This window comes from Vitis vinifera, chromosome 18 (assembly GCF_030704535.1).
Source record: "Vitis vinifera cultivar Pinot Noir 40024 chromosome 18, ASM3070453v1".
In the NCBI taxonomy this organism is placed as follows: domain Eukaryota; kingdom Viridiplantae; phylum Streptophyta; class Magnoliopsida; order Vitales; family Vitaceae; genus Vitis; species Vitis vinifera.
Window position 1 is genome coordinate 6,386,929 of NC_081822.1, and position 15,942 is coordinate 6,402,870.

The window sequence follows — 15,942 nt, forward strand, 5'->3', positions numbered from 1 at the left end:
AGACAAAAACTCCACCACCACGTATCAACTTTCTTCTCACTAGGACATGTGGATCCACGCGCATGCATTAAGAAGTATGATTCTGAATATCAGATCACCCAAACAGTACTTATCTCTGTAGAGCCACCCTCACGTCCAATCAACTACAGTTACAAACGACGGGCTTATTTTCCAAGATTCAGGCTGGAGGCTGGGCTTGGATCGTTTCCTCCGGGGCCCTGCTGAGCATCGGCCCAATTTGCATTAAAGGTGCTTATATTGTCAGTTTGTCTGAATCTTCTCTACTAGACACTGAAAAAGAGAAATTATCAGGGATTCAGAACCCCCAGCGGGTGGGAATGACATATGAGCTTCAAGTTACAGCTGGAGCGGGCCTTTGATTTGGTTGGTATTAGACGGTTAGACTCCTAGGGCAACTTGCCCTTTAATCCTCCGTCGCTAATTAATTGCACGAATTGTAGAAATAATGGCACCTTTCATAATCATTAAGCCTATTTGATTATAGTGTTCATTTTTTGTGTAAAGCTTTTGTTCATTAGTGTTTTTAGAAGTGGAGTTTATAAGCATAGACTCTTTTAAAGCATAGTTTAAATCCATGCATGTAAAAACAATTCCACTTTGTATCTTCTATTGTTTTAAAAAAAAATTGTTCCACTTATCAGTTCTATTACATGAGATCATAATCGTTGTGTCGAATCAAACTATAATCATATTACATGAAAAATATATTATTATAATATTTTTGTTACACTGAATTACGATACATTATAAATAATATAAAAATAACATAATTATCAAAATAAAAATATTGAAATGTAAGAAAGTTTAGTGTCATAAATTAATTTTTTTGTACTATATATAGTGATGATGATCCTCCATTGGATTGATCTACTCTTGTTCCATACATTGAATGTCATCTAATATGATCCATTACAAACAAACAATACACGAGATAAAATTATCACTTGGTTATATTTTCAAAAAGCGCATGTTCAAATTCTTAGTCACAAATTTTGCAAGTTGTATAAACTATACAATATTAAATTAGAGGATGAAATATTGAAACCGTATGTTGATACCTCATCCACGTTACATCACATCACATCACATCACATATATTTTAGTTGTCTATCAAATTAAAATTTGTGCAAATATGTTTTTATACTCCAAAATTAAGAGGCTCGGGTACCATTTGATAAATAAAAACTCTATAGCAAATAATAATTATTTTGAAAATAATTTAGATGCATAAAACATAATATGGTTAAGAAGGACTTAATAAGAAGTGACAAAACAATAATTTTCATTTTTTAACATTGTGTATAAATTAATGGATAAAAGTAGGTTATCAACATGAATGCATTCACATAATCATGAATGAGTACATATCATATGAACAAAAAATTTGTAAACAAACTCGATTTGCTCAAATGTGCCAATCCCCAGCACAAATGGGGACTAGAAGAGTTTGTCTAGCCTGCATCAAAGCTGATTAAAAATCAACTAGCATGACCCTGAATCTACTATAAATCAAAATAAAAGCATATAATAGAAGTATAGTTTTTGTAATATCAACTTCAGTAAATAAAACCAGGCATATGGATGAAATGCAAATTGCTAAACACAAGCACAAAGGATGCAAGCATTTACAGATTAAAGTAAAAAACCTTGTGCCATAAATTTTGTTCTGAAACATTCAAGGAAACTTCAATTACCAAATCTAGACAAAGTCGATACACAGGGTTGTAGAACAAGGTAGATTAATTAAAAGACAGGGCAGCCATCCACTATCACGCCCTTGGCTGTGGGGCAAGATGCAAGAGGACAGTGCTCAGGGTCAATATCCGGATCAGCACCCCACCAGTGCAGGTTTTTATTCTCAATGCCCAAAGAGACGTATATAAGAACTGCCATGAAAGCAACCCCGGCATCCAAAGCTGCGGAAAGGATATAGTTATACCTCTGCCACCATTTCTTCCTATACCTGAACACAAAAAAGTTGAAGATGGTTCCAATCAAAATCCAGGCATTATAGTTCACCGGTGTTGCTGGTGGCATAGAAGCAGTTGCTCCCAGAAGCACTGGAAGATTGATAAGGGGTATCCAAGATTGTTTAGGGAATTTCTTGTGCAAGAGCCATACTGCAACTGGACCCAACAGTCCTCCAAGGAAGAACCAGTTGAGTGCTCCATAGTTTCCAAGAGATCCAAAAACCCGCTTGGGTCCAACCAAACCCCATATAACAGATGCATCGAAGAAGACACGGTCACTAGGGCATGTCCAAGGACTGTTTGCTGGAAGCAGATTGTCTTGGCATATGTTGTCAATGGAGTCTAGAAGCCACAGTGCTACACCGAGATTTACTGTTCCAGCTAAGATGGTTCCTATGAGCTGGGATGCAAATGCAAGTACAGAGACCAAGTAAGCATGGATCAAGATCAAGAGATTGACCACTTAGAATTAATGGTCTGATTTGAATTTCAGTATCAAACATATTTTTGGAATTTTGGAATGCCTTCTATCAAAATATGTCTTGATTCTCTGCAGGAACAGAGTTTTAAGCTTCCATTCATGGAATTTGTAATGCAGGTTGTTGTGATGTGAAATTCTAATAAAACTTTGACTGGCTTCATTTCTAACTGTGATAGATTTATGTAAATATTGTTTATAATTTTGCTAATTTATTGGATGGTGACACTATTGCCATTTGAATGTGATTATGCACACAGCTCATCGTCTGATTAGAGTGTACCAGAAAGCAGGCAATAATGTTAATCTGCAGCAGCTATTCTTTGGGCATCGTATTGCCTAGTAATATTTTTTAAAGAGAAGAGTACTTACTTGAACCAAGAACATTGATCTTGGAGGGATCTTCATATAATGGCCTAGCTTGAAATCACTGAGAAAGGAGATCGCCTGAGCCATGCTCATATAGCCATAGGTTTTGAAGCAGACATTAGCTATAGGTCTTCCTGGCCATATGATCCCCATTATGTACTCTGTGATTATATTCAGCCCTGGCGTCTGTAAAGAGAGCATTGAAATATAAGTGGAGGGAAAACAAATTCTTTTCTTAGATAATGGTTCTCAAAATACACCAAAGGAAGAAGAAACAAAATGTTATTTGGTGTTCCCAAACTATTAGTTTTGTTTCTCAGTTTCAAGAATGACAATAAGCATATATATATATATATACTACTATTACTATAAACTACAGAGTTTTGAAAGTAGATCATAGTCATTAGCAGTTTCCAATCACCTGATTTGTAGTGGCTGTTATGATGCTGACGGGAAGGGTGAATATGAAGGCAAGTGCAGCAGCAAATATAAGTGCCCACCATGGCATTTGAACCTCATCTTTCAGGAAAATGCAGAGTGCAAGGGAGATGATGATGGTCAGAGCAAGGAGCAAGTGAAACCACCATGAAGGTATGTCCTTGTACTTCTTCATTAATCTTGTGTGAACATCCTCCTTTCCTTCTTTAGAAGCACGATATCGATTGTAAATTTCCCTAATACACCAGAATTTCAGCAATTCTGTATATTAATGGGTGATGAAAAGATGAACATATATATGAACATGTATAACAAGGATAAAGAAATTACCTTCCATAGAACAAGGCCACATGAGTGAGTGTGGCTGCAATAGTTGCGAACCCAAAGCCATATGTGATAGCGAAAAATGAACTCAAATTGACCCTCCCCTGCTTCTCATACTGCACCCAATCAATCTCCAAGTTTTTGGTAACAATGGCACTAGTGTTGTATCTTTGACCTTGGGCAGTGAACAAGTGGGAAGAAAAGATGGGGAAGGTTCTGGCGTTGTACACATTGAGGCCCCAGTAGGATATGGGCATTACAATGTAGATAATCAAGACATAGCCTATAAAGACATTGACAATGGCGAAGAATGGACAGATGAGAGGGCTAAACAAGAAGGAAGCCACAACTGACCAGTCCAGGGTCAGTGCTCCGAACCCAAGTCCACTAAAACCAGAACCGAGTTGTTGGGCAGTGATTGACTTGGGAAAAGCCCAACAGACCCATGAGATACTTTGTAGGGATTGGAAGAAGAAATCGGGGACCGAGTACCAGAGGAAGCTACCAGTCATTGCAATGACAAAGAATTTTGATCTTGACATGCGTTTTTTGTTGTCCCCGTCTGTATTATCTCCATTTTCTTTTTCATGCAGTGTCCTGCAAATTCAATATACAAAGTTACAAACCATGTTCTTTTAATAAGAAGGTACTAAAAAAAATTTCGTCTGTGAAAATTTTATTTGACCCCTGTTGGCACCACAAAATAAAATATATTGGAATTGTAACTTACTAGAAAATATATCCATGACTGATAACTGTTAAATAAAGGTTACCAACTTATCATCAAACATTTTTAAAATTAAACGTATATCTGTATAATAGATATTGTATATACTATTTCTTTGGGATGAGAAACCTTTTTGTCAACAAAATAATCCCAAGTCCCATCAGAAGGCATGCTAAAGAATGCTAGTGATGAGGACAATAATAAAAGAAAAGTTAATCAAAGGCTAGTAGCAGGAACAAGAAATGTGTAACTATGTGTTAATATCAAGCTAACTAGAGTCAGGTCCATTAACTGATGGCCAAAGGGTATTGAGTCTGGGAAGGACACATAGGAGGAAACCCCTCACAATTCCTTCATGTGTGTGGTCCATTTTTATTCCTATTGGTATCAAGCCAACTAGAGTTAGGTCCGTCCAAGTGGACGACCAAAGGGTCTTGAGTCTAAGAAAAACACGTGGAGGAAACCCCTCACAATTCCTTCATGGGTGTGGTTCATTTTCATTCCTGTTGGTATCAAGCCAACTAGAGAGTCAGGTCCGTCCAACTGACGGCCAAAGGGTCTTGAGTCTGTGAAAGACGTGTGGAGGAAAACCCTCACAATTCCTTCACGGGTGTGGTCCATTTTCATATTCGGGATTAACTAACTAAATCCCCAGGACCCCAGCCAGTGATGCTAAATCTTCAAACATTAAAACTCCAATTTAATAATAATAATAATAATAATAGTAGTAGTAGTAGGACCTCTGTAACAACAAAAAAAAAAAAAAAGGGGGTTTAAAGACTCGCCGGAAGAGGGCGATCTGAACGAGGGTGCCGGGCCACCACATATGTGCCGGCTCAACGACATACTTCCTTAAGAGCCCGGCCCAACCGTATCCTAGAACCTGCCAAAACAAACCCATATGCGCACGTTAGCATTAACCACCACTCCTCAAGTCCTAATGGGAGTACTGAAGCAGCAGACGCAGCCTCACTTACTAGGTGCTCATTATTTCCTCTCTTAAATGCATGAACAAGTCCATTGATTAGTTTCCGTTCAATTCAAAAGTTCATTTTCTTATCTTGTCCTTTTGTATTCTATGACAAATCAAGGGAGTCCCATAATTATGTAGAAGAACACAGAAAATATACATATAGAAAAATAAAGGAAGAGAAAAAGACCTGGGTAGTGACGATAAGAAGCCATCCAGCCAAGAAGGAAATGCTGCTGTTGTAAAAGGCCTTGATGATGGTAACAATACCCACAGCATAAGCGGATCCATTCCCAAAAGCGCTTCCAGCGTTGGCAAATATAGAGATCAACACATGCTCCTTCATGTTAAACGGGCCCGGGTTGAAAGAGAACTCCCTTTTCCCGAAGCCTGGAATATGGAACTTAGTCTCTGGGAGTACAGCCGCCATGAAGCGGCCGATTGGGAGAGTGGCCACCTGGACAGTGATTTGGGTTATGACCAAGGGCTCTCTGCGGTAGGAGAAGAACTGGTTGAGGAATGAGAGGAGCGTACAGGAGAGCACGCCCAGGAACCACATACGGAAGGTCCATACAGAAAGAGAAGAGTCGTCGTCGTTGGGTACAGTTAATCGGACTTCTTCTATAGGAGACTCTTCGTCTTCGTTGATGTTTCCATTTTCTAGTGTATTCACCCGAGGGGCCTCAATTTCCACACTTCCCATGGGGATCGACAGAGAAGAGAACTAGACACGGTGTGGAATATTGTTCTCCTGTTACAAACTGGAGACCGCAGAGACAGTTATTTATTGGCATTGTGCGAGCCAGAAAACTGTCTCTATTCCTGCTTTGTTGCCTTCTGTTTATGCTTTTGCAACTTAGCTGCCCTGCTGCATATTACCGTAAATTAGGTCAAGTTTTTAACTAAGAATTAACTTTCCTGAGATTCTATTGTGAAAAGAAATCCTTAAATTTGGATTCCATCCGGCACGGAGCTTTCAATTTGAATTGCAGATTCCATCCGCCCAGTATATGATAATACGAGCTTTGCCTTTGGACCAACTCCAGGAAAACGCTTTCTTTATTGCATTCACACATCACACAGTTGGAAGCGTCGTCCACTTCTTTACGGGTATGCACTAAAGCAACATCATAGCGGGCTTTTCACGTTAATCCACTAAATATTGAATAAGAATTTGGCTTTTGGTATAATATGGATGTCTTTTCAATGAAATCCAAGAAGGAAAAAAAAAAAAATGAAATTATATTGTACGTCGTTGTTTGGAATACGACTATGCTTCCTAAATAACGTTAGAAACAGTTTTATTTTCATGATTATTATAGTGTTAAGCAGCGATGATAACGGAACGAGTTTGGGATAGGTGTATCCATCTCAATTTCATTCTATTTATCTAAAGTATTTCTCATTTCCATCCTATTAAAAATATTAAACGGTCTAGATCCATGCCCACCCAACCGTGCTTGTTTAATTTTTATTTTTTTTGAAAGCTTTTTAATTATTTAAAATCCTTTTAATTGCTTTAAAATAAAAATATTTTATAAATAATTAAAATATTATAATTTTTATAACTTATTTTAAAAATATTTTTTATTATTATTATATATATTAAAAATAAAAAAATAAAAACTAAATTAAATTAAATTAAATTTTATATATAATTGGGGTGGGGTGAGATCGGATAAGACAATATTCAAACCCATCCAGGTTTTAAAAAAAATCTCAAATCTGCTCCAAATCCATTTATTTAAATTTTAAAATAAACTATTAAAGTGTTGTTTGGTTGGACTTTTATCTTGTAAATTTCATTCTTAAAATTAAAATTGCAATTATTTTCTTAAAGATGTGTTTGTTAAACTTACTTTTATTTTATAAATGTTAGAATTTAATAATAAATTTATTTTTGTTTTTTTAAAGGAACTTCAAACTTATGTCATCTCACCAGTAATATCTTTTCAAAATATTTATTGTTAGACATGCAATTTTTTTCCTCCTAAAACCAAGCAAGAAGGGCACTAAGCAAAAAAATCAATAATTTTTTTAAAATATATCATTATATTTATACCCTTGTTTGATTCCACCTTTATTTTATAATTTTTATTTTTCAAAATTAAAATCTTAATTGTTTTTGAAATCATAATCATAAACTTATTCTTTTCTATAATTTTAAATGTTAATAATAAAATCTTAAAAATAAATCTAGTAAAACCCTCTAAAATTCTTTTTATGACATTTATTATTGAACATATTCTTACGAAATATATTTAAATAACTACACAATGATTTGCTTTAAAAAAGATTAAAACAATGTCCAGATGGTCTTTGTCATTTTGGTTCAAATCAACCTAGGAAACATTTTTTCCCTGATTTAAATTGTAGCATTAATTCTCAAGTACATATCTACCCTTATATTTTCCTTACCAATATTCTATATTTGAACGTGCCGTAGGATTTGTGTACTTTAAGCCAATGTACTTCTTGAAAGTGCAACTTTTTAGTTTTTACACTTTACCTCCCATGTCATATACATTTCAGTTCAAGTTCGAAATATGTCTTATAATTACATGTAATGTGCATTTTTTGAATCATGATATTAATTTTTTTACGGAATGACATGTGCTTTCCATATGACCTTGGACAAAATGATCTTTTTTTAATAAGTGAGGGTAAAGTGTCATTCCATCTTTAAAACCTCAATGTGCAACCCTATTCTCCCATCGACTATTTCTTCCCTGTTACTACAAGTGAAGTCCCAAACTTTATAAATATGAGGGATACAAAAATAAAAGGGAATATATCTTTTAATTGTTTTTTATTGTTTTCATTTGTTTTCTTTACGGGAGTTGTTTTAAGAAATAATTATATAAATATATAGAATGGTTAAAAATAAAACATTAAATACAAAAATTATTATTAAAATATATTTAAAAATATTAGGTTCCAAACATATTTTTATGAGAAAAATGGGATTTGAATCACTAATATGAATATATATATATAAAACCTCAAATTTTTTAAGTTTGTATTAGTTTTATTCATTTAAAAATAATTTGAAATACATACCAATTATTCTCAAAAATACCCTTATCATATCATTCAAATCAATTGATAACTAGACTCCTCCATATATATATGCTTCCATTCATTTTAGATATTTTATTATTATTATTGTTGTTGTTATTATTATTATTATTATTATTATTATTATTTGGGATTGTTTTTTTCTCTAAAAACAAATACATCCTAAAATTCTTATTTTAGTTTTCTAAAAGTTTATTAAATATTGTGAAAAAAAAGATCTTATTTAAATAGGAGTAATATTTTTCTATTTTGTAAAATTTTAAGAGGAATGTATTGTCAAATAAATATTATTTAATCATAATTACCAATTCAAAAAGTAATAAGGTTGTTTATTAATTAATAAATAGTAAATTTAATAATATATAGTTATTTTAATTATGATTAATTTATTTAATATAAAATATTTATTTATTTATTTATTTATTTTTATACTATATATCAAAGTACAACCATATTGTAAAACATTTTATATGTGAAAAATTCTTACAGTAAATTTTATTCTCTATTATATTAAATAATTATTAATATTATATAATAAATATAAATTTATTATCAAGAATATGAGAAAACATTTTATATGTAAAAAACTCTTACAAAAAATTTTATTCTATATTATATTAAATAATTATTAATATTATATAATAAATATAAATTTATTATTGGTTTATTTATTATCAAGCACATGAATTTATTTCTAATTTATTAATACTAGAATAAGTTCTTTTTTTTTTTTTTTCAAATTCTTACTTTATAATGTTTATAGAGAAAAAAAATCCCAAATGATCTAAAAATAAAATAATAATAATAATAATAATAATATCTAAAAGGAAGGGAAATATCTATATGAAAGAGTCTAATTGTCAATTGATTTGGATGACATGACAAGTAAATGAACATTTTTATGAATAATTGGATGACTCATTAAAAAATGTATGTATTTCAAATTATTTTTAAATAAACGAAGATGATACTAATTTAAAAAAATTTGGGTTTTTTTTCATCAATAAATCAAATCTCACTTTTCTTGATTTTTATTTTATAAAAATTAAAGAATAAATTTAAAAAACGGTTATAAAAAATTATTTTTTAAAAATTATTTTCGAAAACAATTAGCTATAAGGTTTTAAGTCGCCATGAGATCCACGAGCCCCACCAAATATTTAAATACGATTCTTGTGCCGAGTTTTGACCCAAAATAGGATATTTAAAAAAAAAATAAAAAGTAAACCGATTTCCAAAATAATGTCCAATCTAGTGGGTCTGTGCTACGTAGAAGTCCAGGTCAAGAAACCGTAGTCACCAATTACGGTTTTGAATTTTTTTTAAATTAGTCAAAACCGTAGTTACCAACTACGGTTTTGAATCCTTTTCAGTTTCTTTCCATTTTCGGTTAGGTTTCTTACATTTATGGTTTTGTCTTCTTATTCGTCTTTCCCATTGCATCTGGTTGTCTTTGATTCATTCTTGGCTCAAATTCAATATTTTTCAAATTTTCATCTTATTCTGTCATCGGTCAAGTAAGATTTATGATTTTTTCAGTTAACATAATTTTTTTTTTTGTAAATCTGTTTGGTTTTCACGTATTTTAGTTTGTTGTTGTAGATGTGTTTGGTTTCTTATTTGATTTTCATCTTGAGCTTGGTAAAGATGTGTTTGGTTTTTTATTTTATTTTCATTGTGAGCTTGATAGAAAGAAAAATGTTTTGTTTTAGTAAAGAAAATGGATATGGAATGGGGAGCCGCCATCAATTTTTTTTGTTAAAGATACCAAAAATGAAGGGAACCACAGTTACAAACTCCAAAAATGAAGAACTCTAAAAATGAAGGGGACGAGCGCTGATTTTTGTTATAGGAATATAAAAAAATAGGAGTACTCCACTTTTCAAGGGCCAATGAATAGGGTTTTATCTTAAGCTAGGAAATTGAAGGTGTGGGGTTGTTTTCGATTTCTTCATCATTCTCCAAATTCTAGGAATGTTTGGTTGCCTAGAAAACAGAGGAAAATAATGCTAAAACGTGCATGTTTGATCTATCATTTGGGTGGGATAGAACTCTAGAAAATAATATCAGAATTTTCTCTACAATGTGAGTCACTCCATGGACCCATTTCTCTATAATAAAATAAAGCTAGTGGGCTTCATTAGTGGTCCTGAATGTTATGATATTTTTCTTACTTGGTGGGTTTCAAATTCCCTATTGTTTGGTTGACCTTAAAATTCGGGAATATGATCCAGTGGTGGGAGATAGAGCTAGAAAAAGGGAAATTATGAGGATTAAAACAGAGTCATCATGAGCAAGTTCTAGTCTAGAGATTTAAGACATTATTTGTATCCTTTAAGAAGTCTCAAACTACAAAGTTTAAAATTTTCAATACTTCAACTCTACTTGATTTAGACTCTGTTCGGCTATTCTTGGGATTTGATTTGCTATAACCACAAGTTGAAAACCTTATTTTTAATTCTTTGTTAGGCTCATAATAAGCTAGCAATGTTTATGGGTGGAACATATGAAAATCGGCAAGATTTAGAAGATAAAAACAACTATGAGACTGTATTAAATACATAAAACCTAGTACTGACAAGATTTAGAAGATAAAAGCATCTATGAGACTGTATTAAGGCCATTAAACACATTTAAGTGACTAAAAAACCTCACAAGAAAAAACCATAAATAATCTTGAAACTGTCATATGAGATTTTCAAGCCTTAAATCAAGGCCATTAGCCCTCCTCTTATATTAACTTTTAGTTGTTGCCATTTGTCTCAACCAAAAATAGAAGGTGTCCAATTTATTCTATGTTATTCCACTAACACCACTATGGACCCATATGGTATTTACAAAAGAGGAAATAACATCAATCATTATTCTACTCATAGTAGCACAAAAAATATGCTCATATAAAAATATCTTTTAGTTTTTATGCAGGGTAAAACAATGTTACCTGCACCACCTAGTCCTAATTTTGATTACAAAATTACTGGCCCATAAATTGATGGATCCATAGGCAAAGATTTTTTAGTAGCACCCAAGTTAACTTCGCCTTTGATATCCTATAAATTCCAGAAAAAATCACGGATACATGGTTAAATAAACAAAAAAAAATTGAAGCTAAAATAAAATATTGAGCAAAACTATGAGAAGACAAGATAGTTAAGTAGTTATAGGGGTCAGTTGAGTTCATGCCTAGATTTGTTGCAAGGCCACAAACATACTCCCAAAATTACCTTGTACCAATTGGCGTAATCCACAACAAGAACAAGAGAAATGATTGAGTTGTTTCAGCTAGGTAAAAGGAAAGCACGATTTCACCTCAAGTACACCAATAAGGTTACAAGTCTACATTTGATGATTGGTGGCTGATTTGAGAAGGGCCATTCTGATGGCATCAATTTTATTAAAATTAAAATTAATATTCAATAGATTTATAAATTAAAATTAAAATTAATTTATAAATGATTTTTTTCTATAATTAAAATTAATATTAAATAGATTTATAAAATGTTTATTTGTTTTCATTTTTAATATTCAAATAATGTTTATATATATATAAATGATTTTTTTTCTATAATTGTGTATTTGATATTTTATTAATATATTTTTTTGTGGTGAGTTATCTTTTATTTAATTTTGAGATTTAAAATTTTTTTCAACTTTTAGGTTTAATCAAATATCAAGTGATTTATGAATAACAACATAATTATTTAAATTATATATTATTTAATGGTTGATAATATTTAATTTTATTTTAATATATGATATTTTATCAACAAAAAAAAAACATATTGGTGGATTATTTTTTATTTAATTTTGAAATTCGTGTAATTGTTTAGCCAAACATTTATTGATTTATAACCCACTATCTAAGTTTTAAATAAAAATTTTATCAAATATTTATCTATGAATATATTTGTATCATATATAACTATTTAAATAAAAAAAATTATTATTATGAAGTGATTTATATTTTCCCCCCTAATGTGTAAGAAGGTGTTTTATTTATAATTGTATATTCACGTGTTAAAAGATTATATGCAATTTCTCTTGAACATTCTTGTATGTGTGTTTTTGTAATTATTTTAATAAACAAGTATGTTAAGTTCAAAACACAAAGACTTGTTATTATTTTCATTGATTATTAACATACTCGGAGAAAATAATAATGTTGAGGAATTTGAGTATGATTGTGGACCTAGTAGTGCCCCAGTTGCAATGACTTATGAATGTAGAGCAAATGAAAATGAAAAAGAATGTGAATCCCAAGAAGGTGATGATCAAAGTGAGAGAGCAGAAGATGTTCAACATGATGGCCATGAGGTATTCGAATTTAGGGATGAGGAAAACAATAATGTTAATGTTGTTTCATCTTTCTTAGCTCTTCACGAAGCAATGGAAAGTGAACAAGAGAGATATGTCTTCGTGGATTGGGAAGGTTGTAATATGTCAAATAACCCAAATCCTGAGGACCTAATGGAGTTTTCCCTTGTTCAGTATCACTCGACACCATCTTTGTAGTTTGAAAATGTAGAAAACATTGGTAATGTCGTTTTAAGTGACCAGGCCCCATAGGGGAACATTGATATTGGAAACTCAAGTGGAGAGTTCATGGTTGACCAAGTTTTTAATTCAAAAACAGATATTTAACATGCTGCGAAGTTGTACTCTATTAGTGCACACCAAGAATACGTTGTTATTTCATCAACTAAAAAGTTGTTCGTCTTAAGATGCAAGAAGGTTGAGCAATCTCAATGTCCATGGAAACTTTGTGCTATGGGCGTAAAAGGTACAACTTTATTTGCAATCAATAAATACAATGGTTTGCACAAATGTGTAAATCCCTGCTTGAATTGGGACTATCAACAATTAGATTCCAACTTGACTGTTATTCATATCCAGTGAATGATTAAGGTACAATTCACATTGTCAGTGGCTACTATTCAAGCAAGTATTGTGGAGAAATTCGGATACCAAATATCATACAAAAAGACATCTAAAGCAAAGCTTAAAGCACTTATAAACTTATTTGGTGATTTTTATAAGTCATATGCAGAGCTACCATATTTTTTCATTGCCTTAAAGCAGACGAATCTAGGATGTGTTATAATTTCAAAAACATTTCTTGATATTATGGAGAATATAGAGATATTTCAACGAGTTTTTTGGACATTTCATCAATCTATTGAAGGATTCAAACATTGTCGGCCTGTACTCAATATTGATGATACACATTTGTATGGGAAGTATAAAGACACTTTAATGATTATTATGGGTTGTGATGAAAATAATCAGTTATTCCCATTGGCTTTTGCCCTATTAGAGGGTGAGAATATTGATAGTTGGGGATGTTTTTTGGCATGTATTAGAACTACAGTAACTCATTGGAGGGGACTTTGTGTTATATCAAATTGACATCCAGGCATTATGGCTACAATGAACGATGTTCATCTTAGTTGGTCTGAGCCATACATATATCATAGGGTTTGTATGTGTCATCTTGCCAGAAATTTTATGACTCGATTCAAGGATAAAATATTGAAAAATTTGATGTGCAAAGCAACCTTAGCAGCTAAGATTGAAAAATTCAATAAACATATGAACACAATTTGGAGGATTAATGCAGTTGTATAACAATGGTTGGAAGCAATCTTTTTTGAGAAATGAGCGTTCTCTCATGACGGAGGTCAAAAGTATGACATCATGACTACAAACATGTCAGAAATGTTCAATAGTGTGCTTAAAGGGGCTCATAGCTTACCCGTAACTATTTTGGTTCAATTGATATTTTTTCGGCTAAATATCTACTTTGATATGAGAAAGGAACAAGGTACTAATCGACTTGCTTCAAATGAGGAATACACTCCATATGTTGATGTTAAGATTAAGGCAAATGTGGTTAAGGCGGATCTCATGAGATTGTTTTATATGATCACATCCAAAGACAATTCTATGTGAAGACTAGTAGAGGGAGTACTAAGAGTAACTCAACTGGTGGTCGAACATATTGCGTCAACTTACATGAGCATCTGCGCACATGTGGTAAAACACTCATATATGGATTCCCATGTAGCCATATTCTAGCAACATGTCATTTTTGTTCAGTTGATTTTAGACCACTTGTTCAACACTACTACAATACACAATCATACTATAATGATTGGGCACCCTTGTTCATTCTATTTTCAATGTATATGAGTGGCCTCCTTATGATGGTTCAATTATCGTGTCTTTTAAGTCGATGAAACGTGTATCAAATGGACAACCTAAATCAAGTCGTTTGCATAATGAAATGATATTAGAGAGGGCAAGACTTCTATTACATGTGGGTTATGCAAACAAAGTAGCCACAATTGCTGCTCTTGTCAAAACAGTAACAGAGTTGATTAAACCGTGTGATGTATGCATGTAATTTTATTGGATATTGTGATGTAAGCTACTATGATACTACATTTATTTATTGGTTTTAGTTTGATTATAAATATTGATGTTGTTTGCATAATCAAGTTATTTGTATTGGAATAATGTCCATACTACAGGGGAACTTTGTCAAAATTTTGAAATTTTCTATTAAAAATGTTAACAAAATACTCCATTGTATTTGTATTTCTAATTTTAATTTAGACTAGTATGATTTGTTTTTTGGTCATAAATGAATTGATCTACTTAAATTTATCAAATTGATATATACTTAATATAGGGAAAACTCCATAAATTTTTAAAACTTTTCCATTATAAATATTTTTTTATTTAAAAACAATAAGTATTATTTATTTATCTTCACAATTTTGTTATAGATATGAAGTATAGAGGACATAGTTCTGATCCAGATCCATTACTTACATTTGTTTTGGTTTTACAAGATAGACATAGGTCTCATTTAGTTGACTCTGGCCAGGTATGTATATGAAAGCACATAATATCTCTTTAAAGAATGAAAAATTTTGGAGTTTGTTATCTAAAATGATTTATTTGTATTTTTACAGTTTGCTTCAGTTTTGACTTGTCGACAACATATATATAGGTTTATGTGGGAGTGGGAGTAGGAGATGGATTCTCGTCTTCAATCTTATATTATTCGATCTGGATTTTATGGTGTATACCGTATTGGACACATTACACTAGATTGGGGACTGATCACTAGTGTAGTTGAGAAACACACACATTTCACCTACCTGTTGGGGAGATGACCATTACTTTATAGGATGTTGCTATCATATTAGGACTTCGTATTCATGGGTTTCCCATCACTGGCACATGTGACATAGATTGGTCACTGCTATGTTATGAACTTTTAGGTGTGACTTCCCCTACATCTGAGATTAAAGAATTAACGATATCGACACGATGACTATGTCACCAATTCTCTCATCCACTAATTGATTCAGATGATGCCACATTAGAGTGGTATGCACGAGCTTTCATATTAGCACTCATAGGTTCAACACTATTTACAGACAAGAAGGGTACCCACATCCATATGTGTTATCTCTCACTGCTTAGAGACTTGACTCAGACATCTATGTATAGTTGGGGCAGTGCGGTATTAGCACACCTATATAAGGAGTTGTGTCGA

General features: G+C 32.2%; 1 protein-coding gene across 1 annotated transcript; it reads right to left on the reverse strand.

Annotated features, from left to right (window-relative positions):
* Positions 1 to 1,546: 1,546 nt before the first annotated feature.
* Positions 1,547 to 6,224, reverse strand: LOC100247286 (oligopeptide transporter 4). The gene is made up of 6 exons (XM_002283638.4): positions 5,488 to 6,224; positions 5,113 to 5,210; positions 3,607 to 4,197; positions 3,260 to 3,512; positions 2,842 to 3,024; positions 1,547 to 2,391 (listed from the first exon to the last, which is right to left on the reverse strand). The coding sequence occupies exons 1-6, from the start codon at positions 5,998 to 6,000 to the stop codon at positions 1,765 to 1,767; spliced, it is 2,265 nt and encodes a 754-aa protein (XP_002283674.1). The 5' UTR covers positions 6,001 to 6,224; the 3' UTR covers positions 1,547 to 1,764.
* Between the last annotated feature and the right edge of the window lie 9,718 nt (positions 6,225 to 15,942).